Source organism: Labrus bergylta, chromosome 23 (genome assembly GCF_963930695.1).
Source record: "Labrus bergylta chromosome 23, fLabBer1.1, whole genome shotgun sequence".
Classification (NCBI taxonomy): Eukaryota; Metazoa; Chordata; class Actinopteri; order Labriformes; family Labridae; genus Labrus; species Labrus bergylta.
In genome coordinates this window covers 8,648,771-8,676,187 of record NC_089217.1, presented here as the reverse complement: position 1 = coordinate 8,676,187, position 27,417 = coordinate 8,648,771, and the positions used below count along the sequence as shown (strand labels likewise).

At 39.0% G+C, this 27,417-nt stretch overlaps 1 protein-coding gene across 2 annotated transcripts in view; it reads right to left on the bottom strand.

Moving 5' to 3' along the window:
- The window catches only part of iqsec3a (IQ motif and Sec7 domain ArfGEF 3a), a 91,208-nt gene that overhangs the window by 40,196 nt on the left and 23,595 nt on the right, over window positions 1-27,417 (bottom strand). For both annotated transcript variants that reach the window (XM_020652834.2, XM_020652828.2), the window contains exon 3: window positions 7,816-8,449. In XM_020652834.2, coding sequence (XP_020508490.2) covers window positions 7,816-8,449 — 634 coding nt within the window. The remainder of the gene's footprint in view (window positions 1-7,815; window positions 8,450-27,417) is intronic.

The following is a 27,417-nucleotide window of genomic DNA, read 5'->3' as shown; positions in this document are numbered from 1 at the left end:
ATTTGGTTCAAGTGAATTATCCCTCCTGTAAATTCCAATGCAATCGAGCAAATGGTTACCATGGCCACTAAGGATCAAATTGTGACTTTCAGCCTCTAATCTCTTTTCACTTTAGTCCTGGACAAAGTCAACAGCCACCACGTACGTTGCTCTGATAGGCTGTAATGTCTTGAGGCTTTGCAATTTCTGATAAGTAGTTGGTTCAACAAGATACAGCTTGTTCTGTTGTCACTGGAGGAATGGAATCACGTACAAAGCTCTTTAGAAAAGTGGAATGACACTGAAAATCCATCCTATCTACTTCATTTACATTTAACTGCAGAGCCTCTGCGAGCAAAGGAAAATGCAATACGAATATTAAGGTGGTTTTTGAAAAAGGACGTTGGTTTGGAGCTCTACTGTATCTACTGATGATGACTTCTCAGTTGCTGTCAGCTTTTGCAGAATGAGTGGACTCGGACTGAATATTCATCACTTTTTAAGCTGGATTGTTCCGTGGGTGTGCTGTGTCTGAGCCTTATTACCATTACAGCACTCCAAAATAGACCTTGTTTAGTTTTCTTTTTGAGTCAGGCGAAGAGGTAATATGATTGACCCCATTACTTAGAAAGGTTTCCCTCATAAAAACAAATTCTGCAAAGAGTTCCACTGCAGAGGTGCCCTTGAATGTGAAAAAGGGCCATCAGCGTGGCTTTGTTTGATTAAATGTGGCAGTCGGCTTGTTTGTTTTGCCTTCTGCATAAGCTTGGTCGGGGGTGATGAATAAAGCATTTGGGTCACGTTGCTTTCTTTATCAGGGTTCGTATCTGATACACCTTGCCATTCAGACTGAATTACAGCCACACAAGAATGAGCTGGTACACAATGGAGGAAGGACGTGTGGAGAGCAAGAAAAGTAATGTAAGTAGACTTAATACCAGTCGAGCAAGGATTGCATTGTGACTAAAGATGTGCCCGTTTACTGGTTTTCAAACGTTCTAATGGCAACGATATGTTCATCAATTTCTGCGACCATCAATTTCTGCGACCATCATTTTCTGCAACCATCATATCAAGTGTTTTGTCTCATAAGGACTTCTGAGAGTGACAATCTATTGGCCTAAATTTAGCTGCTCTGCCCAATCCAAGACATGCATACAATACATATTGCACTTGATGTACTGTGACCAAAGAAATGTCCCTACTTCAAGATCAAACACATTGATTTTCCCGAGGGGCTGACTTCAACTCAACTGAAGAGGTAATGTGCCAGAAATTACTTCCACAAACCACAGCTATCATGTTAAAATGTTCTACCTAAAAATACTACTTAAAAATTAATTTATTTTAAGAAACACAAACTAATCTTTCACTAAAGTCTTCCACAAGTTGTGTTGGCCTCATACTAAGTGGTAGCATAAAAATTGGATATTGGGTGTCCGTAGATTGGAGATGACTAACACATGTACTAATAGCTTAGCACATGTGTTAAAAAAGGCAAGGGGGAAAAACAATAGATAAAAAGAGCTAAAAACGTAAGACGAGAAGAAGCTCAAAGTATTGAGGACAAGGTAAGATATAGAGATGTGCTGAGACAGACGACCGTGCCAAGGGTGTCACTGCTGAAAATCCCCTCCATTAGCTGACTGTCAGTTCTACCTCTGATCACTTCACTAAGCGCTGATGGAGAGAGATTATTTCGGAGACGCAGTGGTGAGCGGTGATGGCACTGCTATGTTCGGCCATAGTTTTCTTTTATCGATTTTGACGGGCAGTTCAGCGCCATAGCAACCTCATGTTCCCATCTGAATGGGCAGATGGGGTGGAGAGAACAAAAACAAGCGATAGCAAAGTGGTTCAGCACTGCAGTATGTGTTTCTGCTTGTACCTGAAGATATGACTGCTATGAAAACGGAAAATATAGTTCCTCAAAAATGTAACACAAGCTATGGGGGTATAAATCAAAGACAAAAAATAAATAAATATCTAATACTTTTTGGTCAGATTGGCTCAATAACCACAAAAAATGGTCTTAATGGTAAAATTGGTACATTACTGTACTATCTTATGTATTAGAACTGTGATGATGGAGAATATTTCACCTTAAAATATGTTGCTTTCTCTGTCCTTAGAAAGTATAAATACCCAGGATCACTGGAAAAGGATCGTCTTTAAGGCTGAACTTTTTGTGCTACAAATGGAAATGTGTCTCTAAAGGTCAAACAAAAGTTCATGACTCAGCATATTTTTATGGTATTTCAAGAGGCAGAATTTTCTTTTAAGTGACTCATGTGTCATATTAACGTCCTACATGAAGCATTATAACATATTTTTTAAAGAAAACCAAATAATAAATGTCTACCTTATATCTTCTTGATAAGCAATGTCAAAGTCACATGACAGACATTATCTTTTACTTGACATTTGCACTTATGGGATGTCCCTAGGTGACTAATGTCTTAGTCGATTATAAAGAAACTTAAATTCAGACTAACTGACTAATCCAACTTTAAGAAAGCAGCCAGAAAACTCTGAAAATTGAGCACACTGTATTTTATTTGTCCTCAGGTAAACAATGTAATGTGATATTCTAAATGTAGCTAGGTTTGCATTTCTAGCACTGCCAGCCTTCGCTCCTTGAAAGTTAACATCCACATGCCTGTGCTGAATACAATTACACATTGCTCCGGTCGATATGGCGGTTTAACCTGACACAGCCTACAAGCATTTTTATCTCCATTTTCTATGTTAAGGTGCTGCTCCTACAGGATGCTATCCATTCACTGTGCTTGTTGACATCTGGGTAGTAGATCCAAGTGAGGAAGCCCCTTAACTGGAGCTACAGCAAGTGAAGTTGTAGAACCCCATTATGCCGCCTTCTTATTTCCTTCTCCCATTTGTAAGTCACTGTAGAAGCCAGTTATACCAGTTTTGAAGATACTACATTTTCTTTAAATTAACAATTTGTAGTGAAACAGTTTGGTTCTTTCTTAGTCGAACATAAACAGGTTATAATAACCAATTTAATCGTTATTTGGTGAACATTCTCTGATCCTTTCATACAGACATTAAACATAGCCCTCTTTTTGTATATGTTAGTCATACAACCACTAACACCTAAATAAATGTGGTTTACCTTTCAATTTGAAAGGAAACAAATATTTTTAATTAAAAAACAGATTAACAGATTTAACACTCTGCAGAAACCAGGGGTAAAATGCAAAGCCACGTTTATTAGCTTTCATTCTCATGCACACTGTCTTACAGCAGAGAAACATCTGCATGATTAATGAGCTGATTATATAACAGCAAAACTGGGACACAACTAATGCTGACTTTATTACAAAATGAGGGGCACGATAAAAGACTTGATGTCATCGGAGGATGCTGATCTGTTAAGCTGATTCATCCTAAACCAAAGTCAGTCACCGAAAAGGTCAGTGGTTCCTAAAAGACCAAGTCTGACGCAGATAATAAACAAAACATAGAATAAGATTATGTTCATTAGCACAGAATTCACACATTTACATTGTTCTCAGCAGTTACATTTTCTTGAATCAGCTGTTGGAAACATAATGACCTAATTGATGTGAAAAGTTATTTACCAAGACATATGCTTTTTTAATATTCCTTGCATGTCATTTGCAAATGTAAGTGTAATGGGTGGAAACAAGCCATAAAATTTGACTTTTACTGTTTAATGTTTAACTTTATGGATATGGCTGCCTTTTGATTCATGGGCACCATAATTACTCAAGCAGAGATTAGCAGCAATTACAGAGCAGTTGTTTAAAGTCAGGATTCATCACGTATCACTTTATCTCCTCCCGAACAAAAGGATTCACACTAAGCAAAGACCGACCCTGTATTACTTACTTTGCCAAGAGCTCTCATGTTTTTATGAACCATTTTTAAGTCAATTTGCATTATAATGCATTTAATTGCATTTTTAAATGATTTGTGAGTATTTTTAATTAACTTAGATAAAATGCATTTATTTTAATAATTTGAGACAACAACAGAAGGATGAAATTCCGCTACCGTAATCTTAAATGGTAATTATTTTAAAATCCAGTTGGTGTTAATTGTAAGATTAATAATACTTAATAATTAAAATCTGGAGGGACATCGAGCCTCATAAAAAGTTAAACCAATATAATTACTGACTAATAAGCCCTTTTTGGGTGATAGCTGTTGGTTTGTTTGGATTATTAATATCTAACAGATTGCTAGCTAACACCACAAGTTGGTATTGTTAGCTGATTCAATAAATACGGAAATTCACAAATGGCCTGTTCAAGGTAATGCAAGCTAGGAATTGGCTAATTGGCTAAATTAACTGTTTTAATGGTATTTAATGGTAATTTAAATGTTATCAAATGTGTTGCTAACCGTTCAGTGCCCATTGTGTAGCATTAATATGGCATTAAGTTAAAGCTACAAAACAACAGTTAATCAAAAATGGATCCAGTTTTATTCACACAATACCGTTTTATTTTATTTGCTCAAATTAGACAATTAGTGTCTATTCTGTTTTAAACCACCAATGTTTGTATGTTTGGGAGCTAGCTAGCTTGCAACAGATGTTAGCTAGCTGTAAGGATCATGTTGTACAGCTCAGCTTCTAATTGAGATTCAGAACTGAAAATAATCTTCAAATGTTTTTGTTATTTAACTTCAATGTAACTTCTTCTCTACTTATGCATATTTGCTCCTGTCAATTCACAACAAAGGACAACATGTGAGTACAGGAGATTGACAACTCGTCTGGATTTTCTATAGATTTACATGCAGGCACTCTGCTGCTTGCAAATTGAGGCTCTTTGAAATTGAATATGCTTCACTGACCGTGTTGTTCAACTCAGCCTCTGACTGAACTTAGAACTCACCAAAAAGTCCCTCTCTCTCTCTCTCATCTCTTGCACACATCTCAGCACAGCTTTCACTATGAAGTTGCTCAGTATGAACTTTAAATGCACTCTCCATTGTCGAGCCCCGGTTGTGGGATGCATCAGTAACATAATTGAAAACATGAGCAACATTCCTTTGGAAAGAGTACTAAATTGTATTTCTATATCAGAGATTATACATATGCCCTTGATTTTGTCAAAGTTTTCCATTCAATCTTTATTTGAGTGGGATTGACATCTACTTTTAAGATAAATCGAACTCTTCTTCGTAGGATATGTGACTGATTGTTCAATTATTGAAACCAACAACATTTCAGCACCAATGGTACTTAAAGCTCATCAGAGATAGTAGAAATTTTGGAACCACTTTTTTTACTTTTTCAGAATAACTTTATGTTTCATCATTAGTCATACTAATAAACATTCACCTTTTTTTCCCACAAACCAAGCCATAGAGTAAAATGACCCTAGGTGTTTTTCAAAGTCTTTGTTTAGATTGTTACTCCTCCTATAATAAAACCTATTTAAACTGCCAAATTGTAATATACAATAAGGCATAGGTGAGATTCTAAAATTAATTATTGTAGTAGAGGTTGAACTGACTTAACGCTGAAATACTTCATCATGAGCCTGCCCCAGCAATCAAGGCATTGCCCCGCTGCAGATCCAATTACCCTGACATTGATCAGTAGCTGCATCAAGCCCTTGCACCCCCAGTCATACAGACAGAAGATCAATGTAGCTGATCGTGTATCTCCAGTATTGTTGACAGGGAGATAGTGGAGGATGGGACTTTTAGATGTGAGATTGAAAGAGTGACACTAATGTGAGAGGGAGATGTGGGTAAAAAGCTTAGGTCAAAATAACCTTTAGTCTCCAATAGGAAAGCAATGAGTGAGGAAATTATGTCAAACTGAGTGAGAATGGAGCTGACAGGGAGTTAAATAAAGCAACATTCTTTCTCAAATACATACACTTAAGTGGCAGGTTTCTTAAGAAGATGGATTTTTAGATAACTACAGATAACTATATTAACCAATTGCTCCTGGTTATTGCTCAAATGCGGTCAAATGTGCCAAACAACACTACAAATGACAGTGTACGAAATCAAGACTTAAACTTTGCCAACTTACATCCCTTGTGTCATGTAAGGAATCAATTAATCGATAAATGTTAGAAACTGGACACAAAAACATGCATGCCAATCAATTGTTATTTTAAGACTGCATTTGATTAATTTAAAATGTTCCATCATTGACAATCTGGTTAAAAATATTCAATTTAATGTTGAAAAAGAGCATAAATGCCCATAGAGTTTTCCTGGTTAGAAGCAGATGTTCCAAACTTCGTCCAAAAAAAGAGTCCTAAAGTTGAATATAACATAGCCCCATTTTACCAAGCATTCATCTCTGTATAAAAAGTATGAAACAAGAAAAGGAGGATATGTTATTCAGTGGCAGTGAAAGACAGATCAGAGCTGTATGTGCGCCTGTATGATGATGATACCTTAGTGTACCTGTCTACCGTCTTTTTCTACCGAAGCCAGAGCACAAAGTAAAATCACACACTGGGAAAGTAATGGACTGTGTTGTTTGGTTCAGTGTAAAAAAAAACAAAGTAAGCTTTGTTTATCAGCTGTGTTAAAATGGCTAATGTTAGAAAACTGACAATTACTGCAAAGCTATTCAACTACGAATCTGTAATCAGGAAAAGCTCTGCAATTCTGGTAAAAAAAAAAAAAAAAAAAAGAATTACAAAATAAGGTACTACCCATAACGTACTGAACTTCACTTCCAGAAAATTTGAGGACTCACCAGAGACTGATAAAAACAATGGTCTAAATTAAATAGAAGAGGCTGAGACTTCCTGAATTTTAGTAGATAAGCTCCATTAAACACGGGATCCTGCATTTTTCAATCTCCTGTTCAAAGCAGAGAAGACATTATACAACAGCTTTGTGGTTCTGCTTGTTAAGAGTTAACTAAATATTGCATCAATGGACTGTAATGTTGCACTGAAGTTGTACAAGTTAGGTCAGGAGTACAAATTGAGCCCATCAAGTTAGACCCAAACTCTGCTGCCTTACCTGCTTGAGGATCCATGGATGAGGAATGCCAGTTAGATGGATGACAATGGAAACACATGGTGGGGGTATCATGGTTGTTGAAATGGAGATGATTATGTAATGATTTTCCATCTCCTGATGAACAGCATGATAAGAACACAAACATGACAACATGGTAATGCACATTTGAATACAGTCACAGTTCATTGACATATCAGTTTTGGACAAAATTGGCTTAACTGGCTGCAATAAATTGGGAACAGATAACGGTCACATGCTTTTTCTCCATGGAAATAGGGGATTTTCATCATCCATAGTGTCTCAGAAAGCAGCAAAGGACAGACAAATTGGAAAGCTTTTCTTCCATGCAGATACAAGTAGAGCTTGTTTGCGTGTTGAATGTGTATTTATGCATCGTTGCCACTATACAGTGTTTAAAACCTCGAAAATTAACATTTTGTTAACATTTTGAGAGTTGTCCTACTCTCGGGCAAGTACACAAAACAGTGAAATACCTGGGAATAAATTGTTAGATCACATACTTTAACAATCCAAATCCGATGAAAGACAAAACCATGTGAGGAAGTTGATGAAATGATGACATGGCGATGACAATGATCTATGATAATGAAGAGAAGGAGTCTCATCATTAGTTGATACAGTTTGGAAGTCCAGAGGAGCCAATGGATTAACATGAAAAACACAAAAATAAAAATCTCATCCAACAACAGCTTTTCCCTCAAACCAAAAGCCCTCCACCTCCTCAGACAGAAAACACGTCAGACCATTAGACGTACAAAACACACAAACAATTACTCCCACTCCCGTCATCCCCTCCCCAAATCCCCAGAACAACCCTACCTGCTTATTTTTGAGGTCAAGAGAGAGCTCATAGTCGGAGGTGGCTGCATGCGAGCCGGCCCCGTTGCGTTGCACCCTCAAAGGCGAGGCCGTGTGGTGCAGGCTGGCTCGCCTCCCTGCCCCACCTCCTTTAGCTCCTCCCCCTTCCTCCTCTTCGTCTTCCTGTGCTGCAACAACCTGAGCCTCATCTCCATCTTGCTTTCTATTTGACTCCACAACTTCTTCCCAATTTTGGTTCTCTTGCTCCGCCACTGTCTGGTCCTCTCTGCAAGGTGAAGGGGACTTAGGGGAGTCCTGTGCTGCTTCCTCACTCGGAATTTCAACTTTTGGCTGGGGTTCAGGTTCTGGTTCCGGCTCTGGCTCTTGCTCTGGCTCTGGCTCTGTCTCTGGCTCTGGCTCTGGATTGGGCTCAGTTGCAGGTTGGGTTTTTGGTTCAGGTTGTGGCTCAGGTTTGGTTTCAGACTGTTGCTGAGGCTGTGGCTCAATTTCTGGCCGTGGCGGTTGAGGCTGTGGTTGAGTCTCTTGCGGCTGTTGCTCTGGCTGTGGTTGTGGTTGTGCCTCGACCTCACTCTGCAGCTCCCCCTCTCCACCCTTCCCTTCATCCCCCAAAGATGGTTCTGGAGAAGGGTCATCGCTGCAGAAAGGAGGAGAAAACGCAGAGTGAGGTTGCTGCTGCTTCCGTGGTGACCTCTGAATCTCTTCTCCAGGCTGCCTGCTTTAGTGGTAAGAAGTTGAACCTTCATTTTTATTTTTTTGTCTTTGTCTGATTTCACTCATCATCTGTCTAGCTGCTCTGTTCTGTCTGCTTCTCTTGTCTGTCTAGACACTGCCAGACAATAAAACGCAGAAAAAATACACAGCACAGAACAGCTGACAAGAATCAGAGCACACAAAAGTAAAAAAAAAAAAAAAAAAAGTTAAAAGCGATAATTTATTTCAGTAAAATCTTCAGAAGAAAAAATGTGAGAAAAAAACAAGGAAAGTTGACAGCCGATAGTGACACACACCTAACATACACACACACGTACATGGGGGACAATCATGCAGCCAATCCAAATGTCTCTACACAGTTTAAACTCTGTGTGCTTGCATATGTGTGAACTGGTGCATTTATGAATGTAAGTGTGGGACTTGACTTTTTATGGTGTATTAACAAGAGGTGCAACATGAAACACAGAGGGGAGGAGGGAATCTGTATCAGTGTGACTTAAGACGTGTTAATAAAAACTGACTTCACCCTTGTCTTACTCTCCTCTTTCTTTTACAGACCTCTTTCTTCTCTGTCTCTCTGTTTGCTTTTCTTGCATTAGTACATAATCGCCTAGTGTTTTTACTTGTTTTGTACAGACTATGCACTAAATCCAAAATGTACAGCTTAGGCCAATCGCTGTACCTATCGGCTGATGAGGCGTTATGTCTCTGGAAACAATGGGAAGCTTTTCAGGGTTTCTGTTGAAGCTAACAGTTTGGGGGAAAGAACTTTCGGTCATGACTTGCATTTCTGTGAGTGTCCTTTGAGTGCTGACTGACGAGCAACTTGAGAAGCAACAATGGCATTGGTGTTGAGAGACGATGTTTAAGAGGAGATTGTTTGCTGCTCTTGCTTGCCGATTATGTGCTCAAAGATGTATTGCTTTCTGAAAAGGTTAATCCTGCTTGTATGATTTATAAAGAGAAATAAATCACAATCACAATGCCATCATTCATTAAGCCAACTTGGTGTGTACCAATAGACTTTCCTGGAAGATCATTTTGAATTCAAACCAGGTTTTTTTATTCACACTAGTTAACAGTGGTTGAGATAACAGCTTGCCGTGTTATTTCCCATCTTAAGATAAGAGTTTATTTTTCCTCTTATTGGATATGGTGATAAGAACTGAGTCAGTGAGCATATAATCAGGACATGCTGGCTGCCATATGCAGAGTGCTGCAAAAGAAAATCTGCAGGATATTCCCATGAGAGAGTGGAGACTTCAGAGAGACAACAAACTTTTAGTGTAAACAGCTGAAATCTGTGTTTTTGAAGAAGTTGCAGGGACACATCTAATGTATGCATTGCTGAAAGACGCAGTCGTGTTGAAACAAGTATAATAGTAAAAGTTTCTGTCTATATATCAACTTTCCTTTCTTGCATAGGTAACTCGCATTTCCTTTTCTTCACAAATGGCAGCACATAAGTTGGAGGAGAAAATATCTTTAGCGAGGATATAGCTGGGTCTGCAGCTTCTAAAATAGAGCCTGTATGAGTGATGAATAATGAATAGAGAGATGAAGTCTGCTGCTTTCACACTCGGCTGCAGGTGAGCTTTTTTCCTGTGCAAAAAATAGACCTGCGCGGTAAAACAGAAGACTTCCTTTAGGAGGAGGGACATCAGGTACGGCCTACCGTCCCTGCATGCAATGGTTTTTACCCATTGTTGTGAATCTAAATGCATTTTTTTCTAATTTGAAGTTTGCAGAAGCACTTTTTCTGGTAAGCCATAGAGATGATATGACAACCGAAAGGTTACGTTTTGCTTGATTTGAGTTGAACCCTGCTAAGGCAACCAAAAAAATAGTGAATAAAAAAATTAAAAAAGTGTTTGTTTTTTTCAGAGGACACCATAAATATGCAGTCACTGCTTATACTGCATCTGCTGGTTTTCTATGTTTATGTAAAGTTAGGGTGCATCAGCTCTAAACAACTCTTAAAAACTCTAACTTCTTAGTCTGTCACTCACTTTCTCTATATTTACACCTTTCTCAACCTTTTTCCCTTTCATCTTTTTTTGTCAAACTTCCCGTCATCTTCTCTGTACACACACACACACACACACACACACACATACGCACACTCGCCAAAGTCGTCCTGCCACTCTGTCCTCCACCAGGTAAGGAGATTGAGCGGTTCCAGGTGTCATGGTGACTGACGAGGCGTAGACGAGTCCTGGAACGCTGCCTCTCTTTCTCTCTCGCTCTCTTTGCCTCTCATCTTTTCGTGCGTCACTTTTGAAGACGGATGAGCGCTCTGGCCTCCACCAATTCAGACCGGAATATAATTATTACACCTCATGCAGACGTCTCTCTTCTCACTCTGCTGTGAATGCTAACAGGCTGCTACTGTAGTCTGACATCGCATCAGGTTCTGTCTGTCCTTGGTGTGTGTTGCAACAACTTAAAAGACCTTCAAAGCGTAAGGTACCTGAATTAATTAAGACACAATCCTGCACAATCTCCGATCCTTTTCAAAAGCTATACAATAATGATCTTTTCATGTCACTCTCGTTAATATAATAAAATAAAAAGTTGGTGTTTTAACCCAAAATTCTGGAAGAAATGCACGATTACTGCAGTGTAATATCATTATCTATGTTTGGACCTCAGCTGTCAGCCATGATGGTTACTGGTTATATAAAGCTTAAAATATATTCAACAGCCAGGGCAAATGGTTCCATTGGGAAGGAGAGTAAAATACCGCTAAAATTCCCAGTGCTGACTGCAGCCTCATAGCATCTGTTTCCAGTGTGTCAGGATGATGACTTCTGACAGGAAGCCCACCATCTTTTATGCAGGAGTACCACTGATTATGTCTTCACCATGAACTTGGTAGCTCTGGGCAGCTCAGGCTTTCATTAACCTTGATCACAGAGCTTTTGTGCTGCATCATCACCGCAGAGAAACAACGATGAGATATATCGGCTCGTGTGACCAGTGGGGGTTCAAAGGGTCTATCCTCTGGTGGACCGCAGCCAAAGAGTTGCTGAAGAGGGCATTATGGGAGGAAAAACCACATCAGCACAAGTCAAAGCAAATGAGATCCCTAAAGAAGCTGCCTGATGATAACAGTTCTAGCTCAAAGGACTAGTTTTCTTTCAGTCGTAGATATGAATTTTATTTTATTCTATATTGAGAACTTATTTTGTAGTGAGCTATTTTCAGTCAACCAGAAGGTATTTTACTTAAGAAAATGCAGAATTTGCATTGTCAACCATACTCAATTTCCTCTCCCTACCTACGTCGCCTCTGACCCAGTGTTAAGGTGCAAAGACTGTCCCACCCCAGAGGGGTTTTAGGGGTAGCTTAGAGCTTTACCTGACACAGACAGAGCAATACTTTGAGCCCAATTCCTGGGGAGGACAAGCTTGGGTTGATCGTTAAACCGAATCCATTTTAATTAGGCGAGACCTGTTGGGGAATATGTGTCTTAAGTCACTATTCAGTGACCTAAGAGCACTAAGAGGGGGGTAAGTGCATGTGCAGATAACTTTCCAATTTGAGGAAATGTTAATAATTTGTATTTTAGTTTCTTATTCTTGAGGAATGTCATCTCTCTTTTTTCTTTTGGATCATCATATATTTTGATTATTATAAATAATGTGCTTTTTTGCCCAATGTGATGTATTTTAATGCTCTTAATCTCATAAATGTTCTTTTTTTTAACTTCATAAAAAAGCTATAAAGCACTTTAAATAGCTTTATTTATTAACAATTATTAATTATTGGTGCTCTATAAATAAACTTGCCTTATCTTGCCTATACGTAGCACATTTAAGACTCTCATAGAGAAAAAAAAATCACTTTCTCAGGAAGAACCCAAGTGCAGACAGTAGCACAAGATCCTGCATAAATAAGCACATTCCTTATTTACTTTTAAAAGATAAAGAGCGTAATGTCTGGGATATATTTGCTGAATGCATCTACGGAATGTATTTAAAATTCATTAAGTCCCTCCAAGCAGGAAAAACATGACAGTGACTGACTTTTAGCATTTAAAGAGTGAAAGCATTACTTCTAACACATTATAATGATGCATTATTTCCTTAACAAGGCATAAATCTAAGTCCAAGAACAAAATGCATTCTGTGTTCCAGCTGATTCACTTTGATGTCACACTGATGGATTTTTAAGCGGCAGGAAAAACACAGATTCAACAAAAATATCGTCCGGCCCTGACAGTGACAAAAGTTCAGCTTTGCACCATTTCAATGCAGACTGCAAATCATTTCCATTCCGCTTCATTTAAGATGCACTCATCCCGATGAAGTAGAAAGAAACAGAAGCCATTAACATGCACAATGTCAGCTCTACATTAGCATCAGAAAGCCTCTGGTTTCTCTAATCATGAGGTCAAGTTGAGTTACACTGAGCAATCAAAAATGCTACATTAATGAATGTCTTCTTCTCTACATTAATCTATGACCTAACCACTTGTTAACCTCTCTTTGAGCATGTATTCACAGAAGTTCAGGATTGGACATTGACTTTTATTTATTTTATGTTGCATTAGGGGTAAAGAGATGATGCAGAGTATGAGGGGGAAGAAGCTCAGACTCAGAAAATACTCAAATGGAAGCCTTATTAAACCAAATGATCTCACAATTTGATAAAAACACAGTTTCATTATGATAATTTCATTATGATAACTGTACAAAAATGTATCCAAAGAACAGGGGGCTTGGCTATGTTTACCAAGCTCAATATTGTCCTGAAATGACATATTCCAGTATTCCAGAGACCTCTGAAAAGCTTTTATTACAGAACAAAATTAATGTTGGCATTCATGGAAATCCATCCAATCGATGATGAGATATTTTAATTAAAACACAACCTCATGGTGGCGCTACAGGAGGAGTAAAATAAGCAGCAATTGGTAGGCTTCATCTCTGGAAATGTCTGTACAGAATTTAAAAGCAATCCATCCAATGGTTGTTGAGATATTGCACACTTGGTATTTTGACAGTGTGGTAAAAGAGGACAGGGCCTTTAGTGAGAATAAAAGCCTCACACATATATTAAACAGTAGCCTTGAGTCTCTGGTTGGTTTCGAATGCATTCATCTGGGTCTCCTCGCATCAACAGTAGCCATATGTCTTTTCTTCGACTCTTTGCTTCCCGCGATCAAGGTCAAACATACATCATCTACCCACATTCGTCCCTCTTCTTTTTTTCCAAGCAGACAATACAGTCCAGATGGGATGAAATGTGCTTTCTGCATATTGTGTAATCGACCGGAGGGCCTGCAGCACAGTCTTGGCCATTTTGACTGAGCTCTTAGTGTAGAGGTTATCAAATACAGCTATGGCATACATAAATCATGTGATAGGCTGAGGATGAGTCACATGCTTAGCAGTATCTGTGCTTCTTTCTTTTTTTCTTTTTTTCTCCCTGTGGAGCGAAAGTCAAAGCCTCTGCACTTGTGTGGGATGTATAGCATGCTAGGGGAGAGGTCACTTTGAAATAATCATAAAATGGATTTTCCCTTTGAGAACACTAGTTGAAAGCTGCCTAAATTGTACAAACCATACACAATAAAGATGTATTTAAATAGAAAGATACCCCTGAAATATGCATGTGGAACATTTTGCTACAATACACAACTTTTTGATTCACCTTGACTGGACATGCAGTGATGCATGGTAGGCGGTAACCTCTTTGTGCCTTCTGCTTTGCTCCTCTGATCAATCTGTAAGTGATGGATTGGTTATGGAAATGCCAATCAATACTGTGCTCACTTGGGTGGGACACTATAGCTCATAAATAGCACTTTTTTTTTTAGCAATAAAGAGGCGGAGAAACCAAAAGAAACCTGGCATAGAAGAGAAGCAGTTTGTAATACAGTATTTTTATATGTAATCCATAAGTTATGAGCACTGAGAGTTGACTGAAGAGAGATCAATGTGTGCTAGTTTATGTCTTTGAAAAGCCCAGAATCAGCCTTTGGCTTTGCAGGTTCTCAGTTCTTTTACGGAGGCCTTGTAATCGGTATAACAGGGTAAGCAGGGAGAGGTTAGTTTAAAAAAAAAAAGAAAAAAGGCATGGCTGACACATTTTTTTTGTGCCTCCTGTTGTAAAATGTTAGGCTTAAATTTAACGTGTTGAATTTTGAGATTGGACAAGAAAAGTTGCCCCTAAGGATTTAGGAACAAACTGCCAGCACTTACAGTATGCAAGTATATATACACACAGAGCTGTATAACCACAGGCGCTCCCATGCATTGTCAATGAAACATCTCTCCGGCAACATAGAGCACAGGGTATAAAAACAGGTTGGGCTTGTGAAATATGCAAGACGGGATTTCAAATTGAATCACTTCAAAAGACGCTGCCCCGGGATGTGGGTAAAAAGGACGGAGAGACAGCGAAAGCTAGAAAGAAAGAGAGAGAGAGATGCTAGTAGTGGAAATTGCATTGCAGATTTATGGTTGACACACTGCAAGTGTACACACAGCTCAGTACTCATGGGCAGCACACCAAGGCTGGAACAAGACTGACATTGGCAATATCATTCAATGTCACAGAATGTCATTTAAGAGTCTGGTTTGATAATATCCCTTACTAAAAAATAGTTTTCTATACTAATATAATGGGCCACTTTTGTGGTATATGTTTGCCCTCATGATTAGGCAGTGTCTTTAGAGGTGAAATTAAGTCATTGTTTTTTAGGCAAGTCTATAGTTCACTTCCAATTCCACTTTAGGGCCTTACTGGCATAAATGATACAGAGCAAATTTTACTAAAGTACAAAATGATACAATATCTGGAAAATAAACAAGTCATGCCAATGCTAATAATTACTAAATGTAATGTCTACTCATAGTAATGTTTTAGAATTTGTACTTTCAAACAAACTAAATTAAATAGTCTTTGTCATGCTAGCTACTCTCTGAGGCTGCAATTAGCCACTCCGGTGCTTTAAGCTAAATGCTAACATATCTTGATTGAGCGTGTAAGTATGCTAACATTTCCAAAAGAAACACTAAACACCTACAACTAAACCAAATTTATGATCAGGTATGCCTCAAATTGTCTTTTCTTAATAATGACTTTGGTTTTTAGTAAGCTAATTTTGTCAAGTACTGGCTGCTTAGATGCTAACCATGCACAGGATCTTATAGCTGCTTACAAATAACCATGAACCCGTTTGCAAAATTGTATAAAAGAACCTGTATATTAGAAGTTTGTAGATAAATTCAACTAAATATTTCCTGAATGTTGGTCAAAAAAGTAAACCAGGACTTTCTATGAACAGGGTTTTTTCTTTAGAGAAAGAATTCTCTGTCAAAAATCAAGAACCAAGATTTGAATATCTGGTAAGACAGGCGCTTCCTCCTTACAGTAAGTGAACCATACAGTGCTGCAGTGTGAAGTGTGTTACAGTAAGGTACATGAAGCCTGCTCTAGAATGTCATTTCCCTTTGTCTTCTCTCGCACTTATTTCCCAGCGTCTTATAGTCATCTTCTTACTCATATGAATCCCGGTGCTATTTTTATACCTCATGGCAGAAGCAGCTTTTTATGAGCGCCTAACAGAGACACACAGAGAAAAAGCTGCGTTCAAGAACAACAATGCCCGAAGAAACAATTCAGCTGCTGCTCTGCCTCGATGCGAGCGGAACAAACAATTGAGGCGTACCCCTACCCCAATGATTTCACATGCTAATTGCCTATTACGTGGCCCATCAGGGGGAAATAACTGTTTTTTCTTCTGTATATGGCTCCCTTCAGTTTTCCTATATTTGAAAATATCCTCAGGCGTTTTCCCCAATGCACGGATCTCTTGTTTGGATTTGACTCTAATAAGCAACGCAGTTCAAATACATCAAGGATTACATGACAGAGACTCTATTTGCTACATGTGAAATATCTGAAATACTGTTTTTTTATATACCTGAAAAAGTCAAAGTATTGATTCCACTGCAGTTGGTTTATTACAGCTTTGTGATTCGTACCTTAAATGTGTTAAAACTGACTTGACTTTGTTGTATTTAGGGTTAATGTATCAATTAACAGCTCGCACTTTCAAGCTGATCTTGTAAATTAACAGTAATGTGCAGGAACTGGCACGTTGTTCATCATCAACGTACCTGAAGACAGAGAGAAAGAAATGCAAAGGAAAAGAGCTTATAGCAAATCCCCATTTGTCATGTAATACGTCATAAACATTACTCTAGCAAAAAAAACCTCATTCACCAAAAAAAGATTCTTCTTTTAGATCTAATTTTATCAGTGCAATACATTCTGACACGGCTGTGTTAATTTAGTCAGCATACAGAGGCGATATGACATCGTAAGTGTCACACACTACTTTTCTACTGTATTTTATTTCTTGTACTTCACTGCACAGTGGTTATGATCAAAGTGCAGGTTGTCAGCTCCCATTTGACAGCCACAGTTATATGTTGGCTGCGTTTTCAGGAAGTTTGTAATAGAGGCGTGGAAGTGAAATGAAAGAGTTGAAAAAGCTTTTTCTGTCAAATGAAGAAGAAACTCTAGATTTCTGAGATCTCTCAGGAACGAGAGGGGGGAGTATCACAACTCTTTCCTTTTATGAAATGCGACCAACTTCCTTAATCATTGTGCTAATGTAAGTCACGGCCCCTTATATGAATATAAAAATGCTTTGCCATATTCAAACAGATGTGGATTTCAGTACCAACTTCGGATGGACTTGGTCAAATTGGAGAATGTTGCCGTCACATTCTTCGGTCGCTCAATCAAAATAAAATATCTGAATCAACATCTTACGAAAGTTGGAGGGTTTTAATGCAATCTAATCAAAACACACCCACCCAGCTCTGATGGGCTTTTGGGAATTTAACTCTTAATAAATAATAGGCCTACTTATTTTTCTTGATTTTTGACATGAATTTCTAATGGTCGATTTGATTTTTATTACATTTCTAAAACAACTTTCAAAAAGTCATTCTCTTGCCCATGCAGTAAAAAAAAAATCTTTCTCGACAAACATTGAACAAAGATTGACCCCTGATCTATTATGAAAACAACTTCAATGTTTCAGTGCTTACTGAGATGAGTCGTGTATTAGCCTACTCATTCACTCATTAAATGGAAGAAGACGGGCAACCCACCATCCAATCTCCCTGGATCACTTTTATTTCATGTGGGCGAGCATGCACACAGATATTACCCTTTCAAATGTAAGAAAATTTCACTTGGAATTAACAAATTCATGCTGATGAAACTGTTTACACAAAAATAAAAGTAGACTAAGCTCTTAATAATTAAAGCCCCCCTTTAAATCTCTGAAAATGAAACACTCAGACTGGAACACTAGATCTAAAACTTAATAAAATATGGTGAAGGCTCACCTCGGTTTGACCATTTGCTAAACCCAATTCAGCCTAGCTTAGCAACCATGTCTAGACATTGAAGAACTGTCAAAAACATAGGGTTTCTCACTCTGCTACAACTTTGTTGCCGGGGGCTCTAAAAGGAGCAATGCTAAGTTAAAAGTTTGACTGGTTGTCAAATGTCTTTTCTTCTTTTAAATCCAAAAACACTCAAGTGAAGGGGAAAAAATGACTACAACTCTAACTTGAGCTGAAAATAGTCGACATGCTAGGCTTCCTAGCTTAGTTCCAATAAGAGTAGCCTAGCATTTTTTCCAGATTTTCCAGTATTTCTACTGTACATTTAGCTATTATAGGTTTCAGATTTAAAAACACACACTTAAGCAAAAGTGTAGAGAATTATTACGACTGACTATTAAAATCGGTTTCTGCTCTAATATAAACTGCAAACATTAGCATGCCAGACAAATAAGGTTAGTACCATTATAAGTAAGCTAGCAAAAAAAACTTCACTACTAAATATAGAGTAGTTACACGACTGAAACATCCAAGCAGTAGGGCAAAAGATGTTACAATGGAAAGAAACATCAACTTAAGCATCTAGCTAGTGAGTTGTTTTTCCAACTAGACTTGGGTACATCTATTATTATAACACCACTGTAAACTGAACTGTGAGGTGAGAAAGATGGATGAAAAATCAGACGGATTAAGGATTAAGGTACAAACCATGGCCTGGTTAACAGATAGAAAACAGCTAGTCTGATAGTCAAAATGGCCGTCAAAGACCAGCTGGTGCTGACATGGAGATAAATTCAGGCTTTTCATTAATCCTCAAGTAGAAAGGGTGCTCAAATTTACTTTGTGAGCAGGAATTTGTTTCCGAATATCCAGGAACTGACTGTGATATATCGTTATGGTACAGAGATAGGATGAGGCCGCAGAAAAGACAGATTTAGAAATGGAACAGAGAGACTCAGAGACATGTCCTGCAAAATGATAAGAAACTGCTCAAAGTGATGGTGGTGGCAGCAAAAATATTTAAATCAACTAGGCACTGCTAGTGAAAAAATTTCCCAGGTGAGTTGAAGAATGACTGGGCTGCATGGAGGATAAGGATGAGCTCAGAGAGGATTATCAATACAGTACTGAAACTGATTGTCTGAGAGATTATGTCCAAAACAAATAGAGCAGAGACAAGCGGGGGGGATGGAAAAATACAAAATTATAGAATGATTTAGACAGAAATAATGGAACATAGGCTGAGATATAAAAAAAAGGAAGATCAAGCACGCAACGAGCTGTATTGTGTCAATAGGATAGGACAAACAATATCCAAAAAACAAAGACCTACATCACTTAGAGTTAAGTTTTGATCATCTTTGCCATTGTTAGTCCAGTACTACTGATCTCTACCAATTCAAGGATACAGTTTGGTGCTAGGCACGTGTTGTGTTGTGGGTCAATCAGATAGAATTGAGAGCTAACACTGAATTACACCAGAAAGTTGTGGGCTCTGGGCTTTAGGTTCAACACAAAAGGCGGGGCTGTGGCTTGACAATTTCTCCAGCAGCACTATAACTCTTACGGTTATAGCATCAATACTGTTTGTTTTTCTTGCTTTATCTACATATTCAGGAATAAAAAGTGATGAAAAAAGGATTTTATGATCTAACCGTTATGGGGGAAAAATGCAAAGCTGTGACATTTGTAGTCAAATCTGATTCTAAAGCACTCTGCTGTATTGCGGTGTCAAAATAGTGCCAATATAACAGAAATGGAAAACGTCTATCCACATCCTTACACTGCAATTCACAATCAGTAACCTTAGTAAAGAGTCTACTTATACTCACTCACTCACTCACTCATACTGTCAGTTAATGAAGTGTACTGTCAGTGTGGAAGCTATCCGGTACATAGAGAATGATCTGTTTGATCCATGTTTCAAAAGGAGATAATGGGACAAGACTGCAAATTTGGCATCTGATAAAACACACTGTAAGCTCTTCAGAGCATCACACCAGAGTGAGTCTTGACACTCTTAAACACTCAAACACACACACTCATTCACTGATTCAGCACAACGTAGCCGAATGCAGCCAATCACAACTGGGACTCAGGTATCGACAAATAATAATAAAGGGGGACCATGAGACCACCTCGGACAAATATCAGTTAAGTACATTACAAATGTTTCCTTTGGTTACCAAAGACGAGACAGCCTTTGTTATCGCTTCATGAATCCAAATACATGAACAAAGAAACAGCCTGGAATATCATACATACATTTCATTATCTGGATTACATTTTGTGTACCACAGTAAAAAGTTGAGTCAAAGTCTATTCAGTTTATCACTTCTTGTTTGTTCAGTCAATGCGCATATAAAATAACCCTTCATACCAAGTTCAGATATAAAAAAGACCAGAGGCTTGTAAGTCGTTTTACAGTCATAAGTTACATACCAGTTGGTTTTCATTCCCAATATCCACGCCACCTCCACCACCCAGGTACAGAGTTGTTCTGTGGAGCACCATTTATTTCTTATCTGAGGGCTACAGACCACACTGCCATATTTGATGGGTCAGGAATGAGAGCGTATTGAAAATTAGAATACACATTGCAAACCCTGTTGTCTATGCAATGCATTAAAAACATCATATGTACTACAAACCCTTCAACACACTAACTCTCATTTTGCTGGGCTAAAAGAATACAACACTTCTAACAGCTGGCACTGAATGTTAACACAAGTCATTTAAAACAGTTTCTACAAACAACTAAATCTGTCATTTTTTCAGGAAGAGACATTCACTAGATTATGTGTGCTGACTTGGAGTGTAGCGTTATTTATTTCCTCTCCCCATAGGGTACATTTGTCTACAGCACTTGGCACTGCAAAAGAAAAGAAAAAATGGCGTCAGGAGGTTGTTTATTGTTACGACAGAGCCGAGACGCACAAGAGACATGGCTTGGCATGAGGGGCACTATTCACTCCTTGGCACATTCTCCATTATCTGCCACTGTTCTCAGACTCACACAAGCCCTTGCTCATACACACTCGTATACTGCAAATCAGTCTCCCCTCATCGGTGAAATTGCTTTTTAAAGGAAAGGTTTAAAAAAAAGAAAAAGAAAAAAAAAGCTGTTTCAGTGTGTTTGTTCTAAAGCAAAAATAAAGTTAAGTCAGGAGGTGGCCTGCATTGTGTTTCCATTGCCCCTTCTTGAAAGAGGGGATATGCTATCCCATCATCAGGACGATAAGAGAAGAAGAAAATTCAATTACATCTCAGTGTAATGTGAAAGATTTTTCTCCTGGAAAGAGAGCCCATCCCCCGCCCGTGTAGACCTTCATGTTTAATCTTTTTTCGACCATCTCTTTAAGCGGACTCGTGCACAGTAGCCGAGTACGGTACGCTTGTGTTCACAATGATCAAATGGGATCCTGGGCATGGGTCTCTCTAGTGTTAAACCCCCCCTAGACCATGTGCAGTCTTCTGTCCATCAACACCAATTTTAAACCTACAGGATGTGACAGTATCATGTAGACAAGATGACACTGTGGCGTATCCACCACTGCACATCTTGTCAACGGAGGCAACATGACATGCACCACTTAAAAGACATATCAAGGTGTGAAGGGAATAAAAATGTCTGCATCCGACTGGGAAAACTTGTAACGACATAGATAAAAGTGAGTCAGCTAACATTGCTGACAATGTCGAAGCAGATTCAGAGCAGCTAGTGCTTCTCATGAAATAGATTTGAACATTAGGGCAAAGTTAAGCTTTTGAATGTATATTATATACTTTTGTGTTTCATTTAAAGTAATAAAGATTAAAGTGTAACAATATCTGCTATGAGGTTCGGCTAACTTTGCATGGACTTTGCATGGTCATTCCTAGCAAAGACTGCTGTATATTCACATACCCACAATGTTCTTTCAAACATAGCATTAGATTAAAACTTTGTTCTGCAAACAGAAGCTACATTAACTGAAAAGGACCATGAGTCACTAACAGTCTTTCAGCTACTTTTTCTCTCCTGAATTTAAGTTAAAAAAAATAGTATTTTGGTCTAGCCCCGCTGGTCGTTTTTTAACAAGTAACTCTTTTTGACCGCCCATCACCACTTCAAAAGGAGGCTCAAACAGACAGGGAATGACACATCCTGACATAAACACAGCGACGATGACTCACCATGAAAAAAAAAATGAAAAAAGAGTAAAAGTCATGGTAACAGCTGCGCACTGTGCACAAAAGCATGACAGAGTAAAAACGAGATGTGCTGGGAAACATTTCCTTTCATTAGCATTTAACCATCTGGAGGTGGTTCATTCATTTAAGTGTAATGAGAAGACACAAAGAGCTAATTTTGGATAGGTTTATCTTCCTTTATATAAGACTTTATAATCATATACGCTCTTCATTTCTGCCCACACATAATTGAAACTTGGAAGAAGATGGAATCACTTTTAAGAGAGTCGGAACAAAGTATCTTCATCATTAAATTCCAAAGTTCCCTCAGTCTTCATTCCACAATCTAAACCCAGACCACGCTCCTTCCTTTCTTCCCTTCGTCTCCCTCGCTCTCCTCTCCGTCACCCCTAGTTCTCATTACAGGGAGCGAGGCGACAGCAGAAGGTAAGGTTGCCTTGTCAGCAGTTTTTTTTCTCCCTCATCCTCCTCCTCCACCTCTTTCCCTCCACTCATTTCCTCGTTGATCTACCGTTGCAAGGCTTTTTGGCGAGCTGTCAGAACAAGGACTCTACCTAGTGATGTACGCCAAACCTGACAGTGTCATCCATGCCACGGACACCTAATGTCCCTTCTCAAGGAACAGTAAGGGAACAGCCTGTACCCCTTAGATTGCAGCCTAGCTCAGCGTGTCAATGACTCGGAGGTAAAGCAGGATAAATGAAACACATTTCCACACTTTTACTTGTATTACCCATCTCTGAATGTGATCTTTCACTCTCAGGTTCCTGAGGTGTTATGCTAGCTTCAGGCATGAATTAAGAAAAGGACCCAAGGATGGCAACTTAATGCATAGAAATCCATGGTTGGCTTTCATGGAAGCTAAAAGATTCAGTAAAAAATGTAATACCCAATATCGTGAGGAAAATGGGAACATATTTAACCCTTTAGCTGTAAACAAATCACAGCAAATGTTATTTACCCACTTCTTAGCTAAGAAGGCGATGCTAATGTTACGATTGGAGAGTGTTGCACAATATGATAGAAAAGTGTAAACTTCCTTCCCAACAGTGAACAACAATGAAGTGGTTGAATGCTAGCATTAGTTGTTTTCTGGTGGTAGCTAAGCCCTATATACTATCATATAACACTTTCAAATGGTTATGTCGGCATTCACTTGGAGGTGGCTGAATTTTAACATCAGCTGATGTCTGATGGAAGCTAAACGGTTCCCAAATATCTCATGTCACTTTACATATGGCCAGATATTCCTCTGGATTTTCAGTGATAGTTGTTTAGATGCCGATACATTTCTAAGTGTCTAAATTATAATGACATTTCAGATTTCCTCCTTACATTTACACAACTTACAAAATTGGAACACAGCACTTTAAAAATATAACAGCATGCTGTTTGAATTTGGTCAGTTGTGACATGTACTAGCACAGTCAAACAAAAGGCTATACTGACCCAGGAACAGATAAAAAAAAACAAAAACACAAAACATTTAGTTCAATATCAATAATTTGGACTATCTTAAAAGCAAGCTTTAAAGATATCTAGTATATCAAAGCCTGTTTTTTGTGAGAGACATAATTGGTGTTTGATTATTCAGATTCTGCATCTTAAACTGTTGAGTGAGGAGATGATTGGAGCTCAATTGAAACCCTCGACCTCAATGGTCTGTCCTTGGAAACAACAAAAGATAATAGCACACAAGTGTAATATGATTCAACACAATAGAGTTATGAATCATTATTATTTAAAAGGTTGCACATTTCTAACCCTTGGTACCTCATCTGTTACCTGCCTTGTACTGCAAAATGTAGCATGAGGACTGAAGCTAATCCTTTCCTCCATTTGAACTGAGAAGAGATTTACAGCTCAATCTCTGCCCTCTTTGCTACCTTTTGAGCCGATGGATAGGGCAGATGAGGGTACCAGATGCCTGCTTTTGGGGGCATTTGGTTTGAGTCTTTTCCATAATGAGGCATGCTATTACACATTGGCACTGGCTAAAATGATGTGGGTGAAAGGGGTCCAAATTTTACAACAGCACTGATTGACTTTTTTACAGTTTAATAAGAAGAACACAGTATGAGTATCCTGGCTGACGGCCAGAGGCAGAAAGGTCAGGACAAAATGTGCAGCAACCATGTGGACAGACAGATGTCTCTGACTGCCAGGACTCTCATTAGCACCCCCTCCTGGCCAAAGGGGAGTTATTATTTGTCCATTTGTGGAGCTGCTGGTGTTTTAGATAGTAGGACAGCCACACACGATGAGCAGAAACACAAACACACACGTATCCCTGAACATTATGCCCTTTTTCTTGGCTCACACTCCCTCTTGCATACACTCACACTCACCTACTCACAGGGGACATTTTATCGCAGCGCAGTCAGGCAGCAGTTCAGCTATTGACTGGCCTGCAGAAAGGCACTATGGGTATTCTGAGATACCCCTGAGATGATGAAGACTAATAAGATGGCAGACCATTAAAGGCAGCAGAGGAAAGGAACAAAAGAGGGGAAAGGGAAATCATTAATTCAACCTTGGCACATTGTGTCTATGTGTGCTTGCAGGTGTATGTGAGGTAATGAGTAAAATCTTGATTATCTGAAATCATGCAAGCTGGGTTTAGCTGGGACACAGAATTAATCAGAGCTGTTAGCAAATCGAAGGATCTTAATTCAGGCTGAGAACAAAGACGACGATATTCGGAAAAGAACTTCAGCTCCTAATGATCCCTCGTTTTCTCTGAAAATGGAAAACATTACAGAAAAGCTACATTTATTGTTGTTTCTTGCCGTGAATCTTCGGGCGTAGAATTGCTATGAATGCATAATAAGCATTCCTGCAGCATATTTCGACGGATATTATAACTCGAGCTGTGACTTTAGGGAAAAGCGAGTAGGTTCCTGGAAATGGCAAAAACCATTGTTTAGCACGGTACAATAAGGGATAAAAAATTACCATTAGACTCAATAAAAACTGCATGCATTAGACATTTCAAGCATTTTTAACTGCCGGCCTCTGCAGAACATCTAAGTCTTAGTATTGCTGAATTTAGGATTTATTACTTTCTGTAGCATATCTGGGGGTATATTATGGGAGTAGATGTGTCTCCTGGGACTAGTGAGTCAGTTAAATGACCAAATCTGTTGGGTCACATTGCGCAATGTTAGATATATGTAGAGAGAAAACTCAAACACAAAAAAATTGCATGCATTTAGCATTTCATGTTTTACTTATCACCTGCCTTTCCTGTAGTTTGGATTACATAACAATATATCCTTCATATAGCATCAATATTAGCATACTATTATGTACTATTAATGTCAACCCTGGGGATGTTGCAATCATTAGGGGTTACATTCTTGACATGACAAAGCTCCGCCAGAGTCGCAGAATACATCAAACAACGTGCTTAGCAGCAATCCATATGACACATATTCAGAGTTTGACTTGTGAAATCAGTGGCCTGCCTCTTTAAAGATAAAGATATACTACACACAGCCGTCATGCTGCCGTTAACAGCACTTTGTATGTGTCAAAGTAGATCTTAGAAGAGCCAGGCGCTGGCATTTATACAGAGGCTGAAACTTAAAAGAGTGCTGATACTGAGACTCACACAGAACATTTGAAAGTGCATACACACTAGAGATGCTACAGCTAAGTCATCAAAATGTTGTGCTTTTATTAAATCTCCTCTGTAATAAAACCCTCTGCTTGCTTCACAATGCTGAGATAAGCTGCAGAACGGAGAGAGATGAGGAGGGGAGGCTCTTAGATCTGAACATTTGACGTTCACGCTGTACCAGTGTTCTGCTGAAGAGGGACACGGGCTGACATGACACCACAGACATGCAGCACAGCAATGTATGTAGGAAGTGAAGTTTCTTTAGGTCTACCTTTATTAAAAAAAGAACAAAGGAGTTATTTGAGCAAATTTGGTGTCGGTGTTCTTTGGTGAACGTCTCGCATACACCAGGCCTGAGGGTGATAATACATTAGTCAGAGCATCACTTTGATTAGAAATTACTCAGAGGAATTTCCAAGGAATAAAAGGAGAGTGTGAGTGTGAGTGCTGATTTCAATTTTTAAGTAAATTTAGGCAACTCAAATCCCATTGGATGTGTTTAAATCGGAGTGAGCTTGAACAAAACCAATAGCTCAATGGGTGGAACCCTGAGGTTGTTAACACTCCTTCAATTGGCTAAGAGACAAACATTTTAAGCCAATTGAAAGAGGAGAGATAAACAAAAATAACAGATGGCTGTGCAAATATAAAAATGACAGATAAATAAAATAAAAAAAATGGCTCAATACATGAGCACATGTGACATGCCTATCTCCCAACAGACAGTCTATGGACACAATGCCATATCTTCCTGTTGTGCCCTCTGTTCCCATGACAACAGAGAAGCAAGCTGACAAGGTCACTCTCTCCAGCTGAGGCAGCGTGATAGCACGACTACGCTATGCAACACCGAGAGAGGCAGATGAGGACAAATACTGAATCATGGGTTGGAGAGGTGACGGAAATGTACAGAACTGTGATTAAGGAAACCACTTCAATTTGTGATGCTCAGGTGAGACTGATGCTCGGTGTCTGCTGGTGTGAGGACAAAAAGGAGACGTGATCTTGCACTTAGGCTCTGTACAGTGAGTAGGTGTTGTGTGTGTGTGTGTGTGTGTGTGTGTGTGTGTGTGTGTGTGTGTGTGTGCGCGCTGTCCCCTACTTTGATAGGTTGACAAAGACTGCGCCATCTGGGCATTTTCTTTCCATACTTTTAAAAACGGATACTTGCAGATGTACTTTGGGTGAAAAATATAGTGGTCCCTGTTTTGTTGATATAAGAGTGATGGTCCCCTGGTGGTTATAAAGGCATGTATGTGTGTGTGTTTGCACATCTCTAAGGCAGGTCCTGAATGACAAAAAAAAAAAAAAAAAAAAAAAAGCTCTAGGCACACTTTCCCAACATGCCCCTGAATGTCCTCCAACAGAATAGATCAATCATTCTATCGATCCCTCCATCCGTCTTAATGCATCATGGTCCCTGTAGTTCTGACAGTCTCCCCAGCAGCAAGAATCCTCCACTTGTCTCCGCTGCTCCCCAAAGTGAAAAGGCATTTCCAGCTGTGTCCTTATTCATCCCACGTCCCCTTTGCATTTGTCAGACAGCATGACTCAACTCATTAGTGTGGTTTATTATTAATTCCTGTGATTAATTAGAGAAAAAGGTGTCTTGGCGAGCCGACACAGCTGTCTACTCGTGCCATGACCAGTGGTGATTTAATTTCCTGCAGACACACCATCATTCTCCACCTTGTGATC